The 18926-nt window shown below is 40.8% G+C and overlaps 1 protein-coding gene across 1 annotated transcript; it reads right to left on the reverse strand.

The window, feature by feature from the left end:
* Positions 1-6665: 6665 nt before the first annotated feature.
* LOC130387086 (solute carrier family 22 member 13-like) lies at positions 6666-18657 on the reverse strand. The gene is made up of 10 exons (XM_056596043.1): positions 18283-18657; positions 18104-18207; positions 17470-17624; positions 16773-16941; positions 13572-13692; positions 12398-12492; positions 11785-11999; positions 11425-11533; positions 10947-11153; positions 6666-9836 (listed from the first exon to the last, which is right to left on the reverse strand). The coding sequence occupies exons 1-10, from the start codon at positions 18655-18657 to the stop codon at positions 9758-9760; spliced, it is 1629 nt and encodes a 542-aa protein (XP_056452018.1). The 3' UTR covers positions 6666-9757.
* Between the last annotated feature and the right edge of the window lie 269 nt (positions 18658-18926).

Below are 18926 nucleotides of genomic sequence, written 5' to 3' on the forward strand. Positions count from 1 at the left end.
TTTACGTTTTTATGTTTGAGTTGAGAAAGAAACATTTTAAAATGATCAGTAATCTGTGTGCATTTTCTTTGATAACCAAGCAAGTAGACTCGCGATATGACTTTTTCACCAAATCGTGCAGCACTACCGGTGGTATAATACATTTTATAATATATATATATATATATATATATATATATATATATATATATATATATATATTTGTATTGCAAAAAATTGAAACTGTTGTTTTATAGTCATAAAAATATTTTGATTAGAACTCTACATTAAAGGTGCAGTGTGTATCATTTATTAGAACTCTACATTAAAGGTGCAGTGTGTATATTTGGTTAGAACTCTACATTAAAGGTGCAGTGTGTATAACTGATTAGAACTCTACATTAAAGGTGCAGTGTGTATAACTGATTAGAACTCTACATTAAAGGTGCAGTGTGTATATTTGGGTAGAACTCTACATTAAAGGTGCAGTGTGTATAACTGATTAGAACTCTACATTAAAGGTGCAGTGTGTATAACTGATTAGAACTCTACATTAAAGGGGCAGTGTGTATATTTGGTTAGAACTCTACATTAAAGGTGCAGTGTGTATAATTGATTAGAACTCTACATTAAAGGTGCAGTGTGTATAACTGATTAGAACTCTAAATTAAAGGTGCCGTGTGTATAATTGATTAGAACTCTACATTAAAGTTGCAGTGTGTATAATTGATTAGAACTCTACATTAAAGGTGCAGTGTGTATAACTGATTAGAACTCTACATTTAAGGTGCAGTGTGTATAATTGATTAGAACTCTACATTAAAGGTGCAGTGTGTATAACTGATTAGAACTCTACATTAAAGGGGCAGTGTGTATATTTGGTTAGAACTCTACATTAAAGGTGCAGTGTGTATAATTGATTAGAACTCTACATTAAAGGTGCAGTGTGTATAACTGATTAGAACTCTAAATTAAAGGTGCCGTGTGTATAATTGATTAGAACTCTACATTAAAGGTGCAGTGTGTATAATTGATTAGAACTCTACATTAAAGGTGCAGTGTGTATAACTGATTAGAACTCTACATTTAAGGTGCAGTGTGTATAATTGATTAGAACTCTACATTAAAGGTGCAGTGTGTATAACTGAGTGCTATCTAGCGGAACAGTCTGGGCAGAAATGGAATGCGATATTTATAAGTATGTCTTATTGAGTGTATATCCGTTGAATTTAGGAAAAATAGTTATTTTAATTACCTCAGAGTGGGCCCTTTATTTCTACTGAGGGAGCGGGCCCTCTTCCATTGACCCCCGCCATGTTGCACTGCATCATTTTTGTAACCCAGATAGGACAAACGGCAATAGAGAGGATGCGTTTTTAATTGATTATCATATTATAACTTGTAAAAGACCCATAGTTTTACAGACTTAATAACTACATGTAATTTGCTGTTACATTTAGGGCATTTAGCAGACACACGTACATGGTCCACATGATCTAAATAGAAAACAGGCTTCAAGTGGAATTATGTAGAAATAGGTTGCAGAATTGAAGCAGGTAATCATGACGACTGGAAAAACGGTTTAGGAGAAGATGATAAAACATGCGTGCATAATATCAGAGTAGTCTTTGCTTCCAACTGTTTAACCTGTGGGGGCCTTACTTCATATAATGCAGGCAATAGGCCATTTCAAGGCATATGAAATGTTCGATTTTTTGAGGAATTAATTTATGAGGAATAAATTAGAGGTGGTTTGGTTAGAATTTGTGACTCAGTCTGTGATGAGGTGTGAAAAGTAGGTTTTTCAGTTAAATCTTAATTGTGGATATGCAGTAAGGCAGAAGACAATGGTCTCGATGGAAAAGTTGTAGGCCATGCCAAGCTTTATCATTTGACACTAATGTTGTGAGTTTTGGCTAAAAGGGACTTACGATTTAGCCTTTTAAATCTAGCATGATACACAAGATTATTGGTTCATTAGGCCCCTATTTCCAGATATGGATGTTTGGGGCTGATCTCGAATCATCTTGAAATTTTGATTCAAAGTGAGCCAGAGGAACATGACATTTAAAGAATATGGCAGAGTAATAATATTTTTAAATCCAAAAATTAAGTTAAACATTTTTTATTTCAACCTGAAGGATAGAGGAAATGGGTTAATCTCACATCACAACATTGAAAGGTATAGAAGGCAAGGAGTAGAGCAGAATCGAACCACAAACCTGTGGAATAGACACTACCGGATTGGGATGTGTGTTTGGGTGCTTTGCTTCCATGCGGTGGCTGAAATGTATTTTTGGCTATACGGCTAGACCGTTCAGGTTTTCAGAAATCTTTTTTGATAGCATTTATTAATTAGGTTCCATAGAACCAAGCAAGTAGACTATTGCTTCGACAAATAATCAGCCCTGCCATTTTGGACGCAGACCGGCCCACCACAATTGATCGACCACCGACCAGTACACAATTACACACAATTGCGGTCCCTTACTGTTCTGTTGAACGGAATTGAATTTATTTTAAACAAGTGTATGATACAATAATATTTACCACACACACACACACACACACACACACACACACACACACACACACACACACACACACACACACACACACACACACACACACACACACACACACACACACACACACACACACAGAGAGAGATCAGTGACAAATTACACTTTGAGATGACAGATATTATGAGAAAGATTGATTGATGAGGTTTTTATGGATTACTCACCAACTGAAAATGTCACACACTTTAAACTATACACCAGACAAAATAAGTCGTCAAACAAGGCAACCTTTAAAAGAGTGAGCTGGGGCAGAGAGAGAAAGGTGAGGATGATAGTTGAACAGGATCACATTAGTAGTACTGTATCTGTTGTGGCAACCCGGCCCGGGGCAATTAAGGACATGCAGAGCACCTGAGGAACAGGTGGAGAAGCAGGGCTTAAATAGCCTGCTTCTCCACTCATTCGGGGCTCTCCCAGCCATGGGGCTCCTGTACGGAGAGACCGGTCCTTGTGGGTGACGGGAGTCCACCCACGAAGGATAGGACCGTTGCTTCCTCCCAGGTTTTTTTCGTTGTTGTATGGTTTTCCGTATGAGTCTTTGTTTGATTTAGGATTAAACATGCCTTTTTGGCTTTTTGCCAGCTATGTTGTGTCCTGTTTGGGAGGAGGTGGTTCGCTCACCGTGCCGGTTTGACACACTGTAATGAAGTAAATGTGGAGATAGTTGCACCATATATTGTGCACAGTACTTACCTAGTTGAAGTGAATCTGGAGGCATCCTGTATGCGTGAAAAATATAAGAGACATGAAACAATCATTTAAACAGTAAAACCTAATTAAGTGGGGAGAGGGATGAAACATGATCATTGATAAATGTTAAATCAATTAAATTACATTGATTTTAGAATATATTCTAGGGAAAAGTCACTTAATCTAAATATCAAAACTCCCCACCAGACAAAAGACTTGAGAAATAATTACATCATGTATTGTATTCCGTACTAGATTCAAATTTGAGCACATATTTGCTGAGGTTTTCAAGTGTATTACCTGTAAGTGTTGTCCTGATCTGAGTAAAGTTATTGGGGTGCAGCCATGCCAAATCAGCAAGGAGAGTGCCATGGGTGAGAAAGCGCCTGTGGATGGCCTCGGTAGCTGTGTCTAGAATGATGTTGTGCACATTCACCTCTTATGCTCTCTCCGCATTGCTAAGTGCCAAGTTCATCCTGCGCCATCTCTCCAGCCATGCCTTTTTTTTTCTTTACTCTTTTCTGAGGCAGTGCAGCCTCCACTTCAATGATGGTTCCTTCCTCCCCCTCCTCAAGTTTTCCAATTGCCCATTTAACAAATGTGTCTGCAGCTGCCGTCACTGTTGTGAAATCCCTTGTAATGCTTTTGAGGCTAACCTGTGTGGCAGTGACCATACGATGAGCAGAAAGGATTTCCATACCTTTTGTCTGCAGGTACTTGGAAAGTGGAGAGGTTTACTCAAAGACTCTGAGGAATACCGGTAATTGTGCAGTCAATATGGTTTCATATTTGAGGAGAACCTCTTTAAAGCCTCGGGCTCTTACATGTACAGACGGCTTTTCTTTTGCTTGCTGTTCAATGGCTTCCAGTGTGAGCACTGCATCAATAAAGAGGCCGTTGTCAGGTTTTCCAAAATGTCCAAATACTTTTTGAAGAGCATCGTGCTTGGCCCACCATCGTGTCTCACCAATTGGAGAGAGGCGTTTGGCTTTTATCCTGAGTTTGATTCTCCCATAGAATAACCCTCTGGTAGGAGTCCTTGATGAACCCGGTCATGGTTTGGGTAGTTTCAGCCAGTACAAGATTGAGTACGTGTGCATAGCACTACACATGCACATAGTTAGGAGACAGGGAGGTCATCAGTGCTGGAAAACCTTTGTATTGGCCCTGCATATTGGATGCCCCGTCTGTTGCATTTGCAATACACATGCTCTAGTCCAGTTCAGACACTCAAAGAGACCTGAGATCAGAGGTGCTTTCAAAGTCGCACACATAGGCGAACGCTCGGGAAAGATTTTAAACTTGTTCTGTTAAGCGTGCCGATGTCATCAAACGTTCGCGAACATAGTGTTAGACTTCAGCTTATTTCAAAACTGTTCGTATAGACTCTGCGTTGTGTATTTTCCGTCGTAGTAGTAATTCTTGAAGTCGAAATCAAAGCACCTTGACAGGTTGGATAAGAGGGTTGAATAGATGGTTTATTCCAGGATGTAATACAGCGAGATACAGACTTAGGTTGAATAATCTATAGTGGTCGCGGTTGGGGAGCAGTTTTGAGACGTGTTCCTTAGCTGTCGAACCCTCTTCTCACCGAACCAAAGTGTAGGGGCGAGTATTATACACAGAAAAAACAAGAATAACAGGTAAACAGAAGCACTCTCAGCCTTGATAAGGTATATGGCCCTGGCTATGTCCCAGAGGACCAGGTCGGTTCATCCTTTTTGAGACATAACAAATGGCAGAATGTTGGAAATAATACCTTGTATCAGTGTGAGAGGCACTGGCCTGTTTCTAGACTAGACATGTGAACACAGAGAGACACAAAAATACACCAACATTCTACATTCCTCCCTCTTGATCATATTAAACGTAGTTTAAAGATCACCCTTAAAATGAGAATTCAGTGTATCTACTTGTAAACCATTAACAATTAACTAAATCAATAACAGAAAGCATAAAAGGCAATAGATAAGTAAATTCAAATCATACACAAGCAAACCAGGTGTAGGCTACTATAATAAAGAAAATAACAAACTCATTAGGCTACTTATGATTAAACCAAAACAGATAAAAAATTTAAAGAATCAAGAAAGTCAACTGTCCAGACGCCTCCCTCTGCTTGGCAGTGAAGCTCCACCCTTTTTTAATAGCTTTCACTGTTCCCAGACAAAAGTGGTTCAGTTTCTCCAAACAAAATGAAAGGGCCCAGAGGAAGGCCTAGCCTTAGAAACGTTGCGAAGTTTGGGGCACCAGACCTTCCGACGGGGTGGGCTTTCTATCACAGCCACCCTAAGGGGGGCCAACAAGATCGGGGCAGTCCCCGAGGGGGTCGGTCGGGGGGAGGTCATTCGTTGAAACACACGGAGAGCTAACTTGACGTCCACATATAGCATAATAACGGGAAGGACAAACGGCTGTGCGATTTGGACTATCTGAGAAAACATGGACCCACCCAACCCAGTTAGCCATCCTCCCAAAGACCAACCCGCAGTTTCAGACTTCAGCCTGGCCACATTATCATAGATGTCATGAACATAATTAGACACATTCGTAGACGCATCGGGGACGTATGTGCAACATCTCTGGTGTAAATGGCGCTTGATAAAGAAACAGTACCCTCCAAGATGCACAGCAAGGAAGTCCAATAGATACTGATGTTGGAAAATCATTGTTCTAAGCCTGTACAATTCATGATTAAGATCAGTCAGACCATGGCCGGAAGCGTTCGCTATAGCGTCAATAATATGTACTAAATCTCTAATCTCATCAAGAGCAACTGTGATGCCATAGTTTGGAATGATAGCAGAAAAGACTCTTTGAGTTGGAGTAGCAACTTGAAAATTCTGATGGAATAAATCACGCTTAGATCTAATTGTAGCATTACCCTTCAAATGTTCCTCTGACACAATCTCCAAAGCAGGCACTACATAGGCGACATAACATGAACCACTCCAATTAGGAGGCAGACATGAATAAGCGTCCTGTCCACACACAAACATGGTCCCATTTACCGCAGTCAAGGCATCAGTGGCAATCGTTTGGCCAGGTGAAGCACCAGGCACACGGGTTAATGGGGGTAGGGGGACATTCACCAACAGATTCTTCTCTGATATGGAAACCTGTTCCTGGCCCACAATAGCTGAATATGAACACACACTCTTACCCATAAGGCAAACTGTCAGAAGAGGTAGTTCTCCGCAAGCCGACATGGATCACGGACTGCAAGAGATGTGCTCCCAGATGGAGACTAACCTGGATATGAGTTGAATTTTATGAAAACGTCCTAGGCCTATAGCAATTCAAGTTGTTAATTTATCAATGTCCAAGTTACGCTGAGAAGCGTATTTTCTTAACAAACTGTTAGAGGTTTTGACAGTTTGGTTATCATATTTACTTATATACGAACCAGATAAGAAATGTAACTGCTTTAAATAAATGCTACTAATTAAAAATGATAATATAATAACCAGCTATTACCTTTTCTGAAAAGGTAATAGTCGGTTATGGGTGATATGAAGACTATTTAACAACAGTGTGTCGTGTACAAAAGTGCTACAAAAAAGGCTACAAAAGTAGCTCCTAGTTAGCAGCTGGCTTGTAGAACAAAGTTCCTTTTGAAATATATCACTGCATTTGCCACTGTAGGGTGTGTAGATAGTTGAGGTTTGTTACACTGCAATATACATATTGACCGAAACGATTTCCTCTTTGTATCCGCAGACGAGTTTAATCAGCCACCAGCCGACGAGGAGGTAGTCGTTGGCAGGAAGTGGAAAGTATATTTATCTGTAGCAGCTTGACAAATTGGACGAAATTATAAAGCTGCAGAAAGAAACAATTGCATTTCAAAAAGAAAGAAACAAAATCTTAAGGCAATTTACAGCAGCCATTGCTTGCATGCCTGAGCGCAATGAGCAATAATGTGTCAACATTGTAATTTAACTTATTCTATTAATTTATTAATAATCTATTCATTTATGTGATGCACATGCAATATATAATTAACGCAATAAACAATATACTTAACAACTTAGTTATTCATTTATTAATAGTTCAACTCAATTAAGCCTATTTTGACCTATAACCTTGCTGCAATTTCCTCCCTCTTTTGCTGTGCTACTCTCCTCTGTTCCACCCTAGGCCCATCTACAGCGGGAATGACATCATCAATAACATCTGCATCCAAAATTACTGCCCCATCCTCTCCCTCATGGATTAGAATGAAATTGTGTAGAACACATGTGCTGGCTATTACTTTTGGTATTGTTTCAAGTAGGACCATGTCGAGATAGTGGAGTTTTTGCATTTGCATTTGAGTCCAAAGGCACGTACAATGTGCACCCTTGTTGAGCTGTGTACATTGTTGTAATGGTTTTGATGCTCAGTTAAGTGTCCATTGTCTCTGTATGGGACATGCAGGTTTGTGTCTAAGGGGTAGGCAGAATCAACAAGTAAATGGTACTGGGGAGGGAGGGGAAGAGCTGTCAATATGGCCTTTAGGTCACTGTTACGGTACACTCTTGAGTCATGTACAGATCCAGCATTTCCAGTCTGTATATGAGTAAAACGCAACTGTCTGTCACATACAGCCTGTAGCTGAAAACTTGCATAGCCCTTCCTGTTAATGAACAAATCACTATGTGTTGATGGCCCTTTGATCGGAATGTGAGTGCCATCAAGAGATCCAATCACACCTGGGAAACCTCCCTTTCTCTCAAATTGAACTTTCTGTTTCTTCTCCATTATTCTCGAGTTTCTTTCTCTCTTTAAGTGACGTGACTGATTGACTGATGACAGCCGCGGCCCAAGGGGCGCGACCTCGGCCCTCAGGTAATGGGCCTTTCAGGTTAAGTTGACAGCCCGCACGCCCAAGAGGGAAGGGACCTCCAGAAAAAATAAATAAAATCAAATTAAACCTTGTCGGTCACAAAGGCCTGCCAGCCCACCGGCCATCTGGCATACAGGGCAAATACCCTGTATGCCAGATGGTTATACGCCCTGCATAGAACCCAATAAAGCTAATTTGATGCAAGTGGTCAAGTGGTCAAACAGAATATGTTAAAATATGTTTATTGAGACATGCATACATTTTATTGCGTCAAAACAATTGGCCTCTGATATATTCAGGCTATGAGAAGACACAATAAATTAAATAAAATGAATGCCCACAGATGTCAGAGTCTGTAGGATATGGCTGCATTAAAGGTGCACTGTTCATCTGTTGTCTGTAGCGTCCCCTATGGTGACTATAACAAAGTTAACCCTGCATTTTGGCTCCTTTTTTTTTCTCCAAATTTTTGCTTCTGGCAAACATATTTTTTTCGACAATCGCAATCATCTCACTCAAACAATTAGAGCCTTGGCCCTCAACCATCCCAAAGTTGGTTCCGCTCAAATGGGACATTCTGGGTAGGAATTGAAGCCATTTTAGTGAATAATTATAGTTATTCATATATTAGCGCCCCCATGGGGCTAATATTCTGGCTGTCCACTTACTGTTTAGGAGATATGCCTATTTTCTTTCAAAGGGGTGTTCTCGCACGTTACGTTTGAGTCCCTGGAGGCCATAGGATCTGGAATTTCAGAACGGTTTTGATACTGGTCATTTTAGGAGATTGGGAATTTTTATGGCCTTGAACTGATTTGAATTGGTCATTTGCTTTGGGAGGCGATATGAAAAGCAGTTTTTGCAGAATTGCGAGAAAATTCATGCCGCGTTTGTCGTTTTGCCGTTCAAATCAGTACTCGTTTGCTCATGAAACTCTTTCAAATATGAGTATGAACTATTGGCTTCACTGGTAGCTACGTTGTGGTTATTGTTTTTAAACGCCATGCTGGCATGCCGGTTGCTGTAAATCCTCAGGTGCCGGTAAACAGTGCGCTCATTAACTGCAAACGGGAACCTTCAGTTCACCATTCACCAAATATCAATACCACTGATCTCAAGCAACTATCAAAGATTTGTACTCAGATATTAAATTAACAGAATGCTTGACTTTATGAAAGATCGAATTCACACAATCACAAGACACGATATAATGATCACAAGATAAGCTGAGCCATTTCAAGAGCAAACAAACTGAAAAAAAACAAAAAACATGGAGAAACAGGTAAACACAATTAACTCAATAATACCCATTTAGCTAAAGGAGATGATGTAAAAGACACACACAAGATTAACAATTTAAAATCTACAATTAAAACCATCTTATTTCCACTGTCATCTACTCACACACGCGCACAAGCACATACGCAGACAGACAGACAGACAGACAGACAGACAGACAGACAGACAGACAGACAGACAGACAGACAGACAGACAGACAGACAGACAGACAGACAGACAGACAGACGCACACACACACACACACACACACACACACACACACACACACACACACACACACACACACACACACACACACACACACACACACACACACACACACACACACACACACGATCATTTGATCTTGAAGGTGGTGGTGGTCATGTGGCCGTGAGCCTAGAGTTTGCTTGAGCTAATAACAGCAGTGTGTTCATCAGTGATAGCCCTTCTTCCCTTCGCCATTTTGGCTCCATCACTGCCATTGAGACACAACACAGATTAGCACATGCAAGAATGACAATCAGAATGGTACAGTGGTCATGATCCGTCTGTGTGTGTGTGTGTGTGTGTGTGTGTGTGTGTGTGTGTGTGTGTGTGTGTGTGTGTGTGTGTGTGTGTGTGTGTGTGTGTGTGTGTGTGTGTGTGTGTGTGTGTGTGTGTGTGTGTTTGTGTGTGTGTGTGTGGGGCTGAACGATTAATCAAATTCAAACCGACATTGCAATGTAATATAATGCGATATGCAAATCGCAAAGGCTGCGATAAAAAAAAGAGGGGGGGGGTGGATGGGTTTTGTTAATGTTACTGACTGGTGATCAGCATGATTCGTATTTATTTTTATTTTACAATTCAATAGTTAAATAAAGATGTTAAAATATCAATTCATGCATCAATTTATCAATTTAAACACATCGGCCTGGCCTTAAGGAAAAAGCAGTTTATATGTTGACTGCTTCCAATGTTGTGTTGGTCATACTATAGAATGATTTATTGCTTGTTTATTGAATAATACAGAACAAAAGGAACTTTAAAAAGATTCAGTGCCATGTGTGTGTGTGTGTGTGTGTGTTTGTGTGTCAATGTCCTAACTTGGACAAGAGTGACAGCCTAGAAGACCAACAACAAGCTGGACACTTAAAACCACACTTAAAAATCACATCAATAGAGTACTAAAGTGAAAACGTCACGTTGTCCTGGCAACCGGTTTTTCAGTTCTAAAAAACCGAACGAGAGATGGCGTTTTCCATTGCTTCCATGTGTTGTTTCTTTCAAAATGGTGGGTGAAAATCACTACCAATTGAAAACATGTCGAGGTGTTCATGTATTCCCCTGGGGTATCAAAATGAAAAGTTTGCGCTAACTTACATCATTGATAAAGCAAACTCGCAAATCAATTTGCCAAAAAATTGCTCCTTCTCTACTAAACGTTTGTGTGGCATAGGATTTCCCCTTGTTAATTTGGTTTGTGTAGAACCGAAAATCGATTGCTATGGAAACGTGACGTCACACTTTAGTACTCTATTATTGATTATATATAATTTGTTAGCTCCAACCCTCGGCCACTCATAGATCACAGATCAGTTGTTACCTCTGGATCTCAGCCTGTGCGGTGGAGTCTGCCAGCTCTCTCCCGCACGTCTCTGGGAGCAGGAAGATGAGGGCTCCACCCACCAGGGTGATGCTGCTGAACACTGAGATGGGTATGGACCAGTGGTATAGCGCCAGCAGGTTGACTGAGGGAGCCAACAGCCCCGCCACTCTAGTCGCTAGGCTCCCTAGTCCAGCTGCAGTATGTCTGAAAACAACATCACTATCACTGTCCTTCATATTCCTCATTATCATCCTCATCCCCTTCATCCAGATTATCAATCATAATCATTATCCTAATCACACTTATCTTCTTCATAATCAACACACATCTTTATCATCACCATTATCAGTGGCACAACTATCTTCAGAAACATGACCACCATCATCATCATCATCACCACCACATAGGGGAGTGAGAAACTAAATAAAAACGCAGAAGTCCACTCAAAGGACCTCAAGGTGTGTTGTTGTCTTACCTCGCGGACGTGGGAAACAGCTCCTGAATGTAAACGCTGCATATGCTCGAACCCAAGATCATAAGGATCCGCGCCAGGATGGCCAACACGGTCACAGCGATGGCGTTTCCTGTGATGTCCAAGTGAGAAACCGCAGATGAAGCCAAATGTACCGTCTTTATCTTCAAAGAAACATCTGATTTACTACAAAAGAAGACACTCTTGCCAACAGCGCCTTACAGTCTATGCAGATGCACGTCATTTAAGGTGCAGTATGAGAGATTGAGTGGCATCCAGTGGTGAGGTTGCAAGAGTGTTCTGTTACCCACACCCCTACACTGTCCCGTCCACCTATATTATGTATCCGGGTATGTGTGTTACCTGCGGGAACAGCCAGGATGCTGAGGCACACTAGGCCCCCCACCAGGAGGGTGAACATCAGGGATAACTTCCTGCCTGCGAGCTCCAACAGCCAGAAGCACAGCAAATGAGCCGGTAACTCTGTGAGTCCGAACAGCATCTGGGTCAGGAAGATGTCCAGCCCAAACTTCCCCACGTTAAACGAGAGGCAGTTAAAGGTGAGGTTCACTGCAAACCTAAAAGATTTGTTAGTAAACAGATTAAGAAAGGTATTCGTAATCATGTTGTACAATGCAGGTCATGTGGCCAGGTTTGAAACATTTCATTGTCTTCTACTTATTTCATTTATTTCACGAGGACGAAACTTTCACATTTTTAATATTTGTGACCGGGCCAAAAGGGATACAACAGCACACAAACAGATAATTAAACTAACACCAGCATGGACTGATGATTTGTCAACAACGTTGTCTGAATAAGGAGCTCCAGACCCCTGAATGATGCTGTTTCAATAAAGTTTTCTTTGGCAGGAGCCCCGTAACAGAAAAGTTATGCTATTATGAATGTTAAATTGCTTTCAGTTTTGATTAATATTTCCATTGAGTCCATTTAGAGAGGGTAGCCTACAACTCACCATGATAATGTTAAGATCAGGAAGCTTTTTCGAAGCACAGGTGATGTGATAAGGACCCTTATGCCCCCTTTCTCCACAGTCTTATTCACTGCAATCTGTTATGGATTAGATTAAATTATATAATAAAGTAATTTTCAGTAGCAAAAGTAGAATTCCCCGTCTGAAATGTTAACAATATACGAGTATTTGTATCTTATATATAAATAAATATGATAATAATTATTCATCGTAACAGCCGTAGCCTAAATAACATCACTGTTTAGAACAAGTACCCTCTCCCTTCGATAAATTCAGCTTTTGAACTCCTCCAAGGAGCTACCATCTTCTCCAAACTGGACCTCCGGATTGCCTACCACCTTGTTAGAATTAGGGAGGGAGACATATGGAAAACGGCTTTCCACACACCATTTGTTCATTTTGAGTACCTGGGCATGCCCTTTGGACTGACAAATGCCCAAGCTTTTCTACCGCTCTTCTAAATTATGTTATCCGCGACTTCCTCAACCGTTTTTGTATAAATCGATGACATTCCGTTTTTTCCGGCAACATGGAGGAACACATCATCCATTTGAGACAGGTTCTCCAGAGACTCCTTGGGAACAAGCTGTATGTCAAGGCAGAGAAATGTGAGTTCAATGTGGGTTCGGTTTCATTCCTAGGATAAATCTTTGAGAGCGGGCAGGTGAAGACAGGGAAGGTGCAGACCGTGGCAGAGTGGTCTACACTCAATGACGGTTAAAAAGCACAAGTCCTTCCTTGGCTTCTCCAACGTCTACCGTTGGTTCATCAGGGACTAGCAGATTGGCAGGGCCCCCTACCAAGCCAACCTCTCCTGCAACTCCTGGACCGCTAAGGCGGTCCAGGAGAAAAAAAACAAAACGGCCCATGTCCATGTGTAAGTCTCCACAGGATACCCTCCGACGTCATTTCGGACCTTGGACCACAATTCATCTGCCAAGTTTGGAAGGCTTTCTGTCAAGCCATAGGATCTCAAGGCCTAGGATCTCAAGGCCTAGGATCTCAAGGCCTAGGATCTCAAGGCCTAGGATCTCAAGGGATCGTCCCCTCAAGATTGTATCCAGGAAACTCACCCCCTGTTGAGCCGCTCTTTTAGTGCGTTCATACACAACACGCGATTTGGGCCTATTATTTCTAATAGACCTTTGCAAGATACCTTTTCGAATAGGGATTGTGGAACGGTGCGTCTGTTGATGGCCGCTGCTTTGAGGATCAACTCTTTGGCCTCCTCTGTCCTCCCCCTGTCCAGCAGCCAGCGGGCCGACTCTGGTATAAACCTTTACAAAAGTAAGGTGAAATTAGTTTGAATCAAAACATAAATGAGCAATCCCCTGGCAGGGATATTTTAGTAGCTACATTTAAGCCTATATCCACACAGAAATGAGGCTGTTCTGACCTAATCTACTATGAATTAAAGTGAATATCGACAAATAAGAAACAAATATAAAAACCTAAGATTCCATTGTCCCTATACCATATATCAATTTGAAAGTAGGCAATGGCTCTTTCATTAAAGGCTCATTTTAATTAATAGGACATGTATGTGTTATCTATCAGATTGAATCAAATCGCAGCGGATCGTGAGAACATTGAATCGAATTGCATAATATTAAAATGTATTGTCCCTGAATCGTATTGTAGCACATGTATCTAGATACGTATCAGATCGTCCTATAAAGGAGAGATACACATCCCTATTTGCGACACTACTTTGCTCTACTGAAAGAACTACCACTTAACACCAAAGACAAACACCAAAGATCTTAGAGATTGGCACTTAAACTCACATCTATACAAAAGACAATCCATGTAAAAGTCCCTACACTTCATTTAAACCTGAAGGTTTGTCAGTCGAATAATGCTGAGGAATGTTAAAAAACATTTATCATGAATAAATAACTGTAAAAAAAAAAAAGAGAGAAGGGAATTCATAATGTTTAATTGTATATTTGTAATTTAAAATAGTAAGGGAGACAGCCCATTGATAAATAATGTATGAATTATATTCTAGGGAGGATTTATATCCTCTCCCTCTCAGGGGCCCCCTGAATCGTCGTTACGTGTGACCCCTGTCTATGGGGTCAGAACAGTCTCATTATTAATGAATGCACAGAGAAGGATTCACAAATGTATTTTGTGATTTATATATAAATTACTCTCTTCGCACAAATACATTTCAATGCACACATAAATGGATATCGGTATGTATAAATGTAAAATAAATCCATAAACAAAAATAAGTTTCACAAACACATTTCTTATCCACACACAAATGTGCCTTGTCCTAAATAAATTTAATATAAATCCATAAATATATTAATTAAAAAAATATTTGCAATTTTCATCAAAATGTATTTGGATGTTGTTACATTTATATACAAACTGTTAAACTTGAATTTACAAGACGATTTTCATTTGTGAACTTATTTGCAATTGTGTGTGAACTGGTCTGTATTTATACATGTGGATTTTTGAGACTCTCCTGACGTCGCTAGATTGACAAATGCATTTTTTTCAAGAAGGAACTCTCTGTAGCCAATCAGATGCCTCCCTCGTTTTCAGCCAATCACATGACTGCAGTGACTGGGATTTTACAATCGGTGCCGTTTACTACTTTAACGGCACCGACAATCCCAAAACCCAGTCGAAACTAGATGGAAAAAGTGTGCATCTAAACGTGACACAGCTTTTACTTCTTCGCCACCTAGAGATTGTAATGTACGATCATTCAAAAAACCCATGTTATTTCCCATAGACATTTGACAGAGGGAACCGGGAGGCGAGTTTATTTTTTACAGGGTGGTAGCGGGAAGCTCGTGAATATTCATGAGGGAACTCATCCCTCATTGGCTGGGACTTGGCTCGCTGGGACTTTGTCAGAGGGCTTGTGAAAACAGAGGGCTTGTGAAAATCACGAACGCAAATAAATGAAACGTTGTTATAAATCAACACAAATCATTGTATCAATAGTGGGACACATGTTATACAGTAGTTGTTTTTAGACGAGTTAGCATTAAGAGCTAACGTTTGTTTTGGCACTTACAGAAAGGTAGCTATAGAGTTGCCGTGTAGTAGGTGGATTGAGGGGTGAAAATCAATATAAAAATAAATTTAGCCCTACGCGAAAATATCCTATGGATAGGCCTACAGATTTTATGGCCCTTCTTTCTATAATGTAATTGGTTGTGGGGTGTGGCAGAACCACTATGAACAAATATCAGAAATCATACGGTTTATTCTTATCCATCTACACCTAACCTCCAGCAGCTCCATCTCCTCAAAGTTGACATGGGTCTGGCAAATGTTGCAAAATCCTGCCAGTATGCTCACCACTTCTAGAAACAGAACAGAATGGAATCTTAATGGAAATATCAAGACATGGATGGACAAACAATTAGAAAAAAAAACTTGGAAACAATCACCAGCTGCCGAAAGCACTGCGATGCGCTATACATAACATTATAAAATATAATAAATACAAAAAGGATTTACTACAGTAGCCCCTGTGACACATAACAGTTTCACAGGGGCTTTTAGACGAGTGAGCTAACGTTTGTACTTACAGAAAGGTAGATATAGAGTTGCCGTGTAGTAGGTGAGTATCATGTGTCACATTATTCGTGTTGATTTATAACAACGTTTAATTCATTTGCGTTCGTGATTTTCACACAAGCCCTCTGACAAAGTCCCAGCGAGCCAAGTCCCAGCCAACAAGTCCCAGCCAATCAGGGATGAGTTCCCTCATGAATATTCATGAGCTTCCCGCTACCACCCTGCACATTTTTTTTTCGCAACCGGGAGGCTCGGAGTCTGGACTCAGAGGTCGGAACTGCAGTCGTGTGATTGGCTGAAAACGAGGGAGGCATCTGATTGGCTACAGAGAGTTCCTTCTTGAAAAAAATGCATTTGTGAATCTAGCGACGTCAGGAGAGTCTCAAAAATCCACATATAAATACAGTCCAGTTCACAAACAAATGCAAACAAGTTCACAAATGAAAAGCGTCTTGTTAATTCAAGTTTAACAGTTTGTATATAAATGTAACAACATCCAAATACATTTTTGATGAAAATTGCGAATATTTTCTTAATTAATATATTTATGGATTTATATTACATTTATTTAAAACAAGGCACATTTGTGTGTGGATCAGAAATGTGTTTGTGAAACTTATTTTTGTTTATGGATTTATTTTACATTTATACATACCGATATCCATTCATTCATACTCTGAAGAGAGTAATTCATATTTAAATCACAAAATACATTTGTGAATCCTTCTCTGTGCATTCATTAATAATGACACTGTTTTGACCCCATACCTGTCTCCTTCTGCTGCACGTCGTGACCCATACATACCATATGTAGACAGCAACCAGGCCCATCGGCGCCGCCATGACCAACTGAGCCAGCCTCCAATCACGGATTAGGTAGATGATCCCCGCCATACACGCCAGCCCGGCAGCCCCCGACCACTGGCCCCCACACGCGCCCATGGAGCGCTTGGTTATCCCTATCCACTCAGTCACTGCCGGGAAGGAGAGCCATGCTCTTGGGTACAATATTCGGCCGGCAGTATGCCCACATGGCATAAACCTTTGACGATCCGACATGTTTCAACAAAGGCCTTTTGTGTTTCGGTTTTGAGGTCCCAAGAAATAGTGGATGGAAAATAGTTTTTCTTAACGTGCCATTCAAACCGGCACCGTGTAGTTTTTTTGACTGCAGCTCAGTCCTCCGTTGAAACATATCTAAACTAGAAAGTTCTTTTTTTTTTCTCAATAAGTCGTTTTATTCTGTCCCCCACCTTAGGAAAACGTACATAGTGCTGGTTCAACTGTATATACAGGTTCAGCTTCACATTATTCTGTAGGCCTGAGTCTTTGGTTTGAATTGTCTGAAGATTAAGTTATTTACATCAAAGGTTATGGTGAATGACTTACGCTTAATGTTTGACTGATATATCTGCCTTTCCATTATATTTGCACTGTGTTCTGAACTGAGTGAGAGGCTACTAAGAGAAGAGGAAGAGAAGTATTGCATACGGTGTACTCACTCAACACGATGGCGTTCATCCGGGAGCCCCCATAGCCCACGCCCGCCCCAAACTGGGAGGCCAGATATAAGTAGTAGTTGGGACTAAGGCCACTTGTGACCGTGAATATAAAAAGGAACATCACTGGAATCTGAATGGTCCGTCTGCGTCCAAACCTGTCAGAAATTTTTTTGGAATTGTTTTTATGTAGAATTTGTCTCCCACTTGTTTTTTTTCAGAATGTTTTGATAAAACAAAGTGGCCTATATTTTTATTTGTATCAACATTCCTCATATTTTCATGATGAATGTTGTGTGAAATACATAGACATGCATACAGGATACATAATTAATAATATCGGAATACTTGAATCGTCATGTTGACTCAAAAATATATATATTTTTTTTTGTAAGCAACAAACGTCAATATCGACATATGGCCCCAGTTGGAACCACTAAATATGAAATCGCACAATAAAATCGTAATATCCTATCGCTACATTTACAGAATCCCAATATTGACAGAACCACAATAGCTATCATATTGGTACTCGAAATAAATTGTAAAAATATCGTATTGTGAGGTTCCGGCCTATTTCCATCCCTATAATGAATGAAAAAATAATCGCCCCAAATACTTAACAGATAAAACTCACGATTCTCCTAAAGGTCCGAACAGTAGCGAACCGATAAGAATGCCGGCCCCCAACACCGTTTGGGCCACCTCCACCACGTTCGCCTTGTCACAAACTAGATCAAACTGTAGGAACCACATAGAGCTGTGAAACAAGAACTGTTCTCAAAACCACAAACCCTATAACACACTAAGACTTACATCGGTGACTATGGTGGCCTGGTACAGGGTCTGGTCGTACACCCATCCGTCCCGGCAGGCGGTGGTGTGGTTCAGGCCATGGAGGCGGATGGAGTCCAGGGTCCAGTTCACCGGAGCGTACATCAGACACCGGCTGAGGGAGCCGTCTGGCTCCCGGGGAACGGTCAGGTTCAGCTGCTCCTCTTCTGTCAGGTTGGGACCGGCCCCCAGGATCCAGTCCGTGTTACAGTGGCGCTCCGGGTCTGATTCCACAAAAATTACGCTGGCAAAGATAAACGATAGTAAAAGGAAGGGGATCCATATGGCTATGAGTAGAATCTTCTGAAATAATCCAAAGTCTCCAGCAGCCCTCAGCATATCTCCGAAGTCCACCATGGTGCCCCGAATGAAAACCTCTGCTCACAGATGTTACTCACAAGATTGTTTAACATGATCTAGTCCATCAATGTTTAACCTTTTTGCTCATTATCTTTGAAAGAGGCCAGGGGAAAAAAGAAAAGAAAACAATAGTCAGGAAAGAACAAATGCTGTATCCATTTCTTTGTATGGCACAGCCCTACAAAGAAATACTACAGTGAATCTTGATTGGATGCACCATGGCCATGGTAACTACAGGAATTTACACAATAAATGCGTCAGGGATG

This window comes from Gadus chalcogrammus, chromosome 8 (genome assembly GCF_026213295.1).
Source record: "Gadus chalcogrammus isolate NIFS_2021 chromosome 8, NIFS_Gcha_1.0, whole genome shotgun sequence".
Classification (NCBI taxonomy): domain Eukaryota; kingdom Metazoa; phylum Chordata; class Actinopteri; order Gadiformes; family Gadidae; genus Gadus; species Gadus chalcogrammus.

Excerpts from the sequence above, each read along its gene's own strand:
- LOC130387086 (XM_056596043.1), bottom strand. The coding sequence starts at position 18,657 with ATGGTGGACTTCGGAGATATGCTGAGGGCTGCTGGAGACTTTGGATTA. Across the intron at positions 12,493-13,571 it reads CACAATCCCTATTCGAAAAG|ATTGCAGTGAATAAGACTGT; the intron begins GTATCTTGCAAA and ends AATCCATAACAG. Across the intron at positions 12,000-12,397 it reads CTGATCTTAACATTATCATG|GTTTGCAGTGAACCTCACCT; the intron begins GTGAGTTGTAGG and ends CAAATCTTTTAG.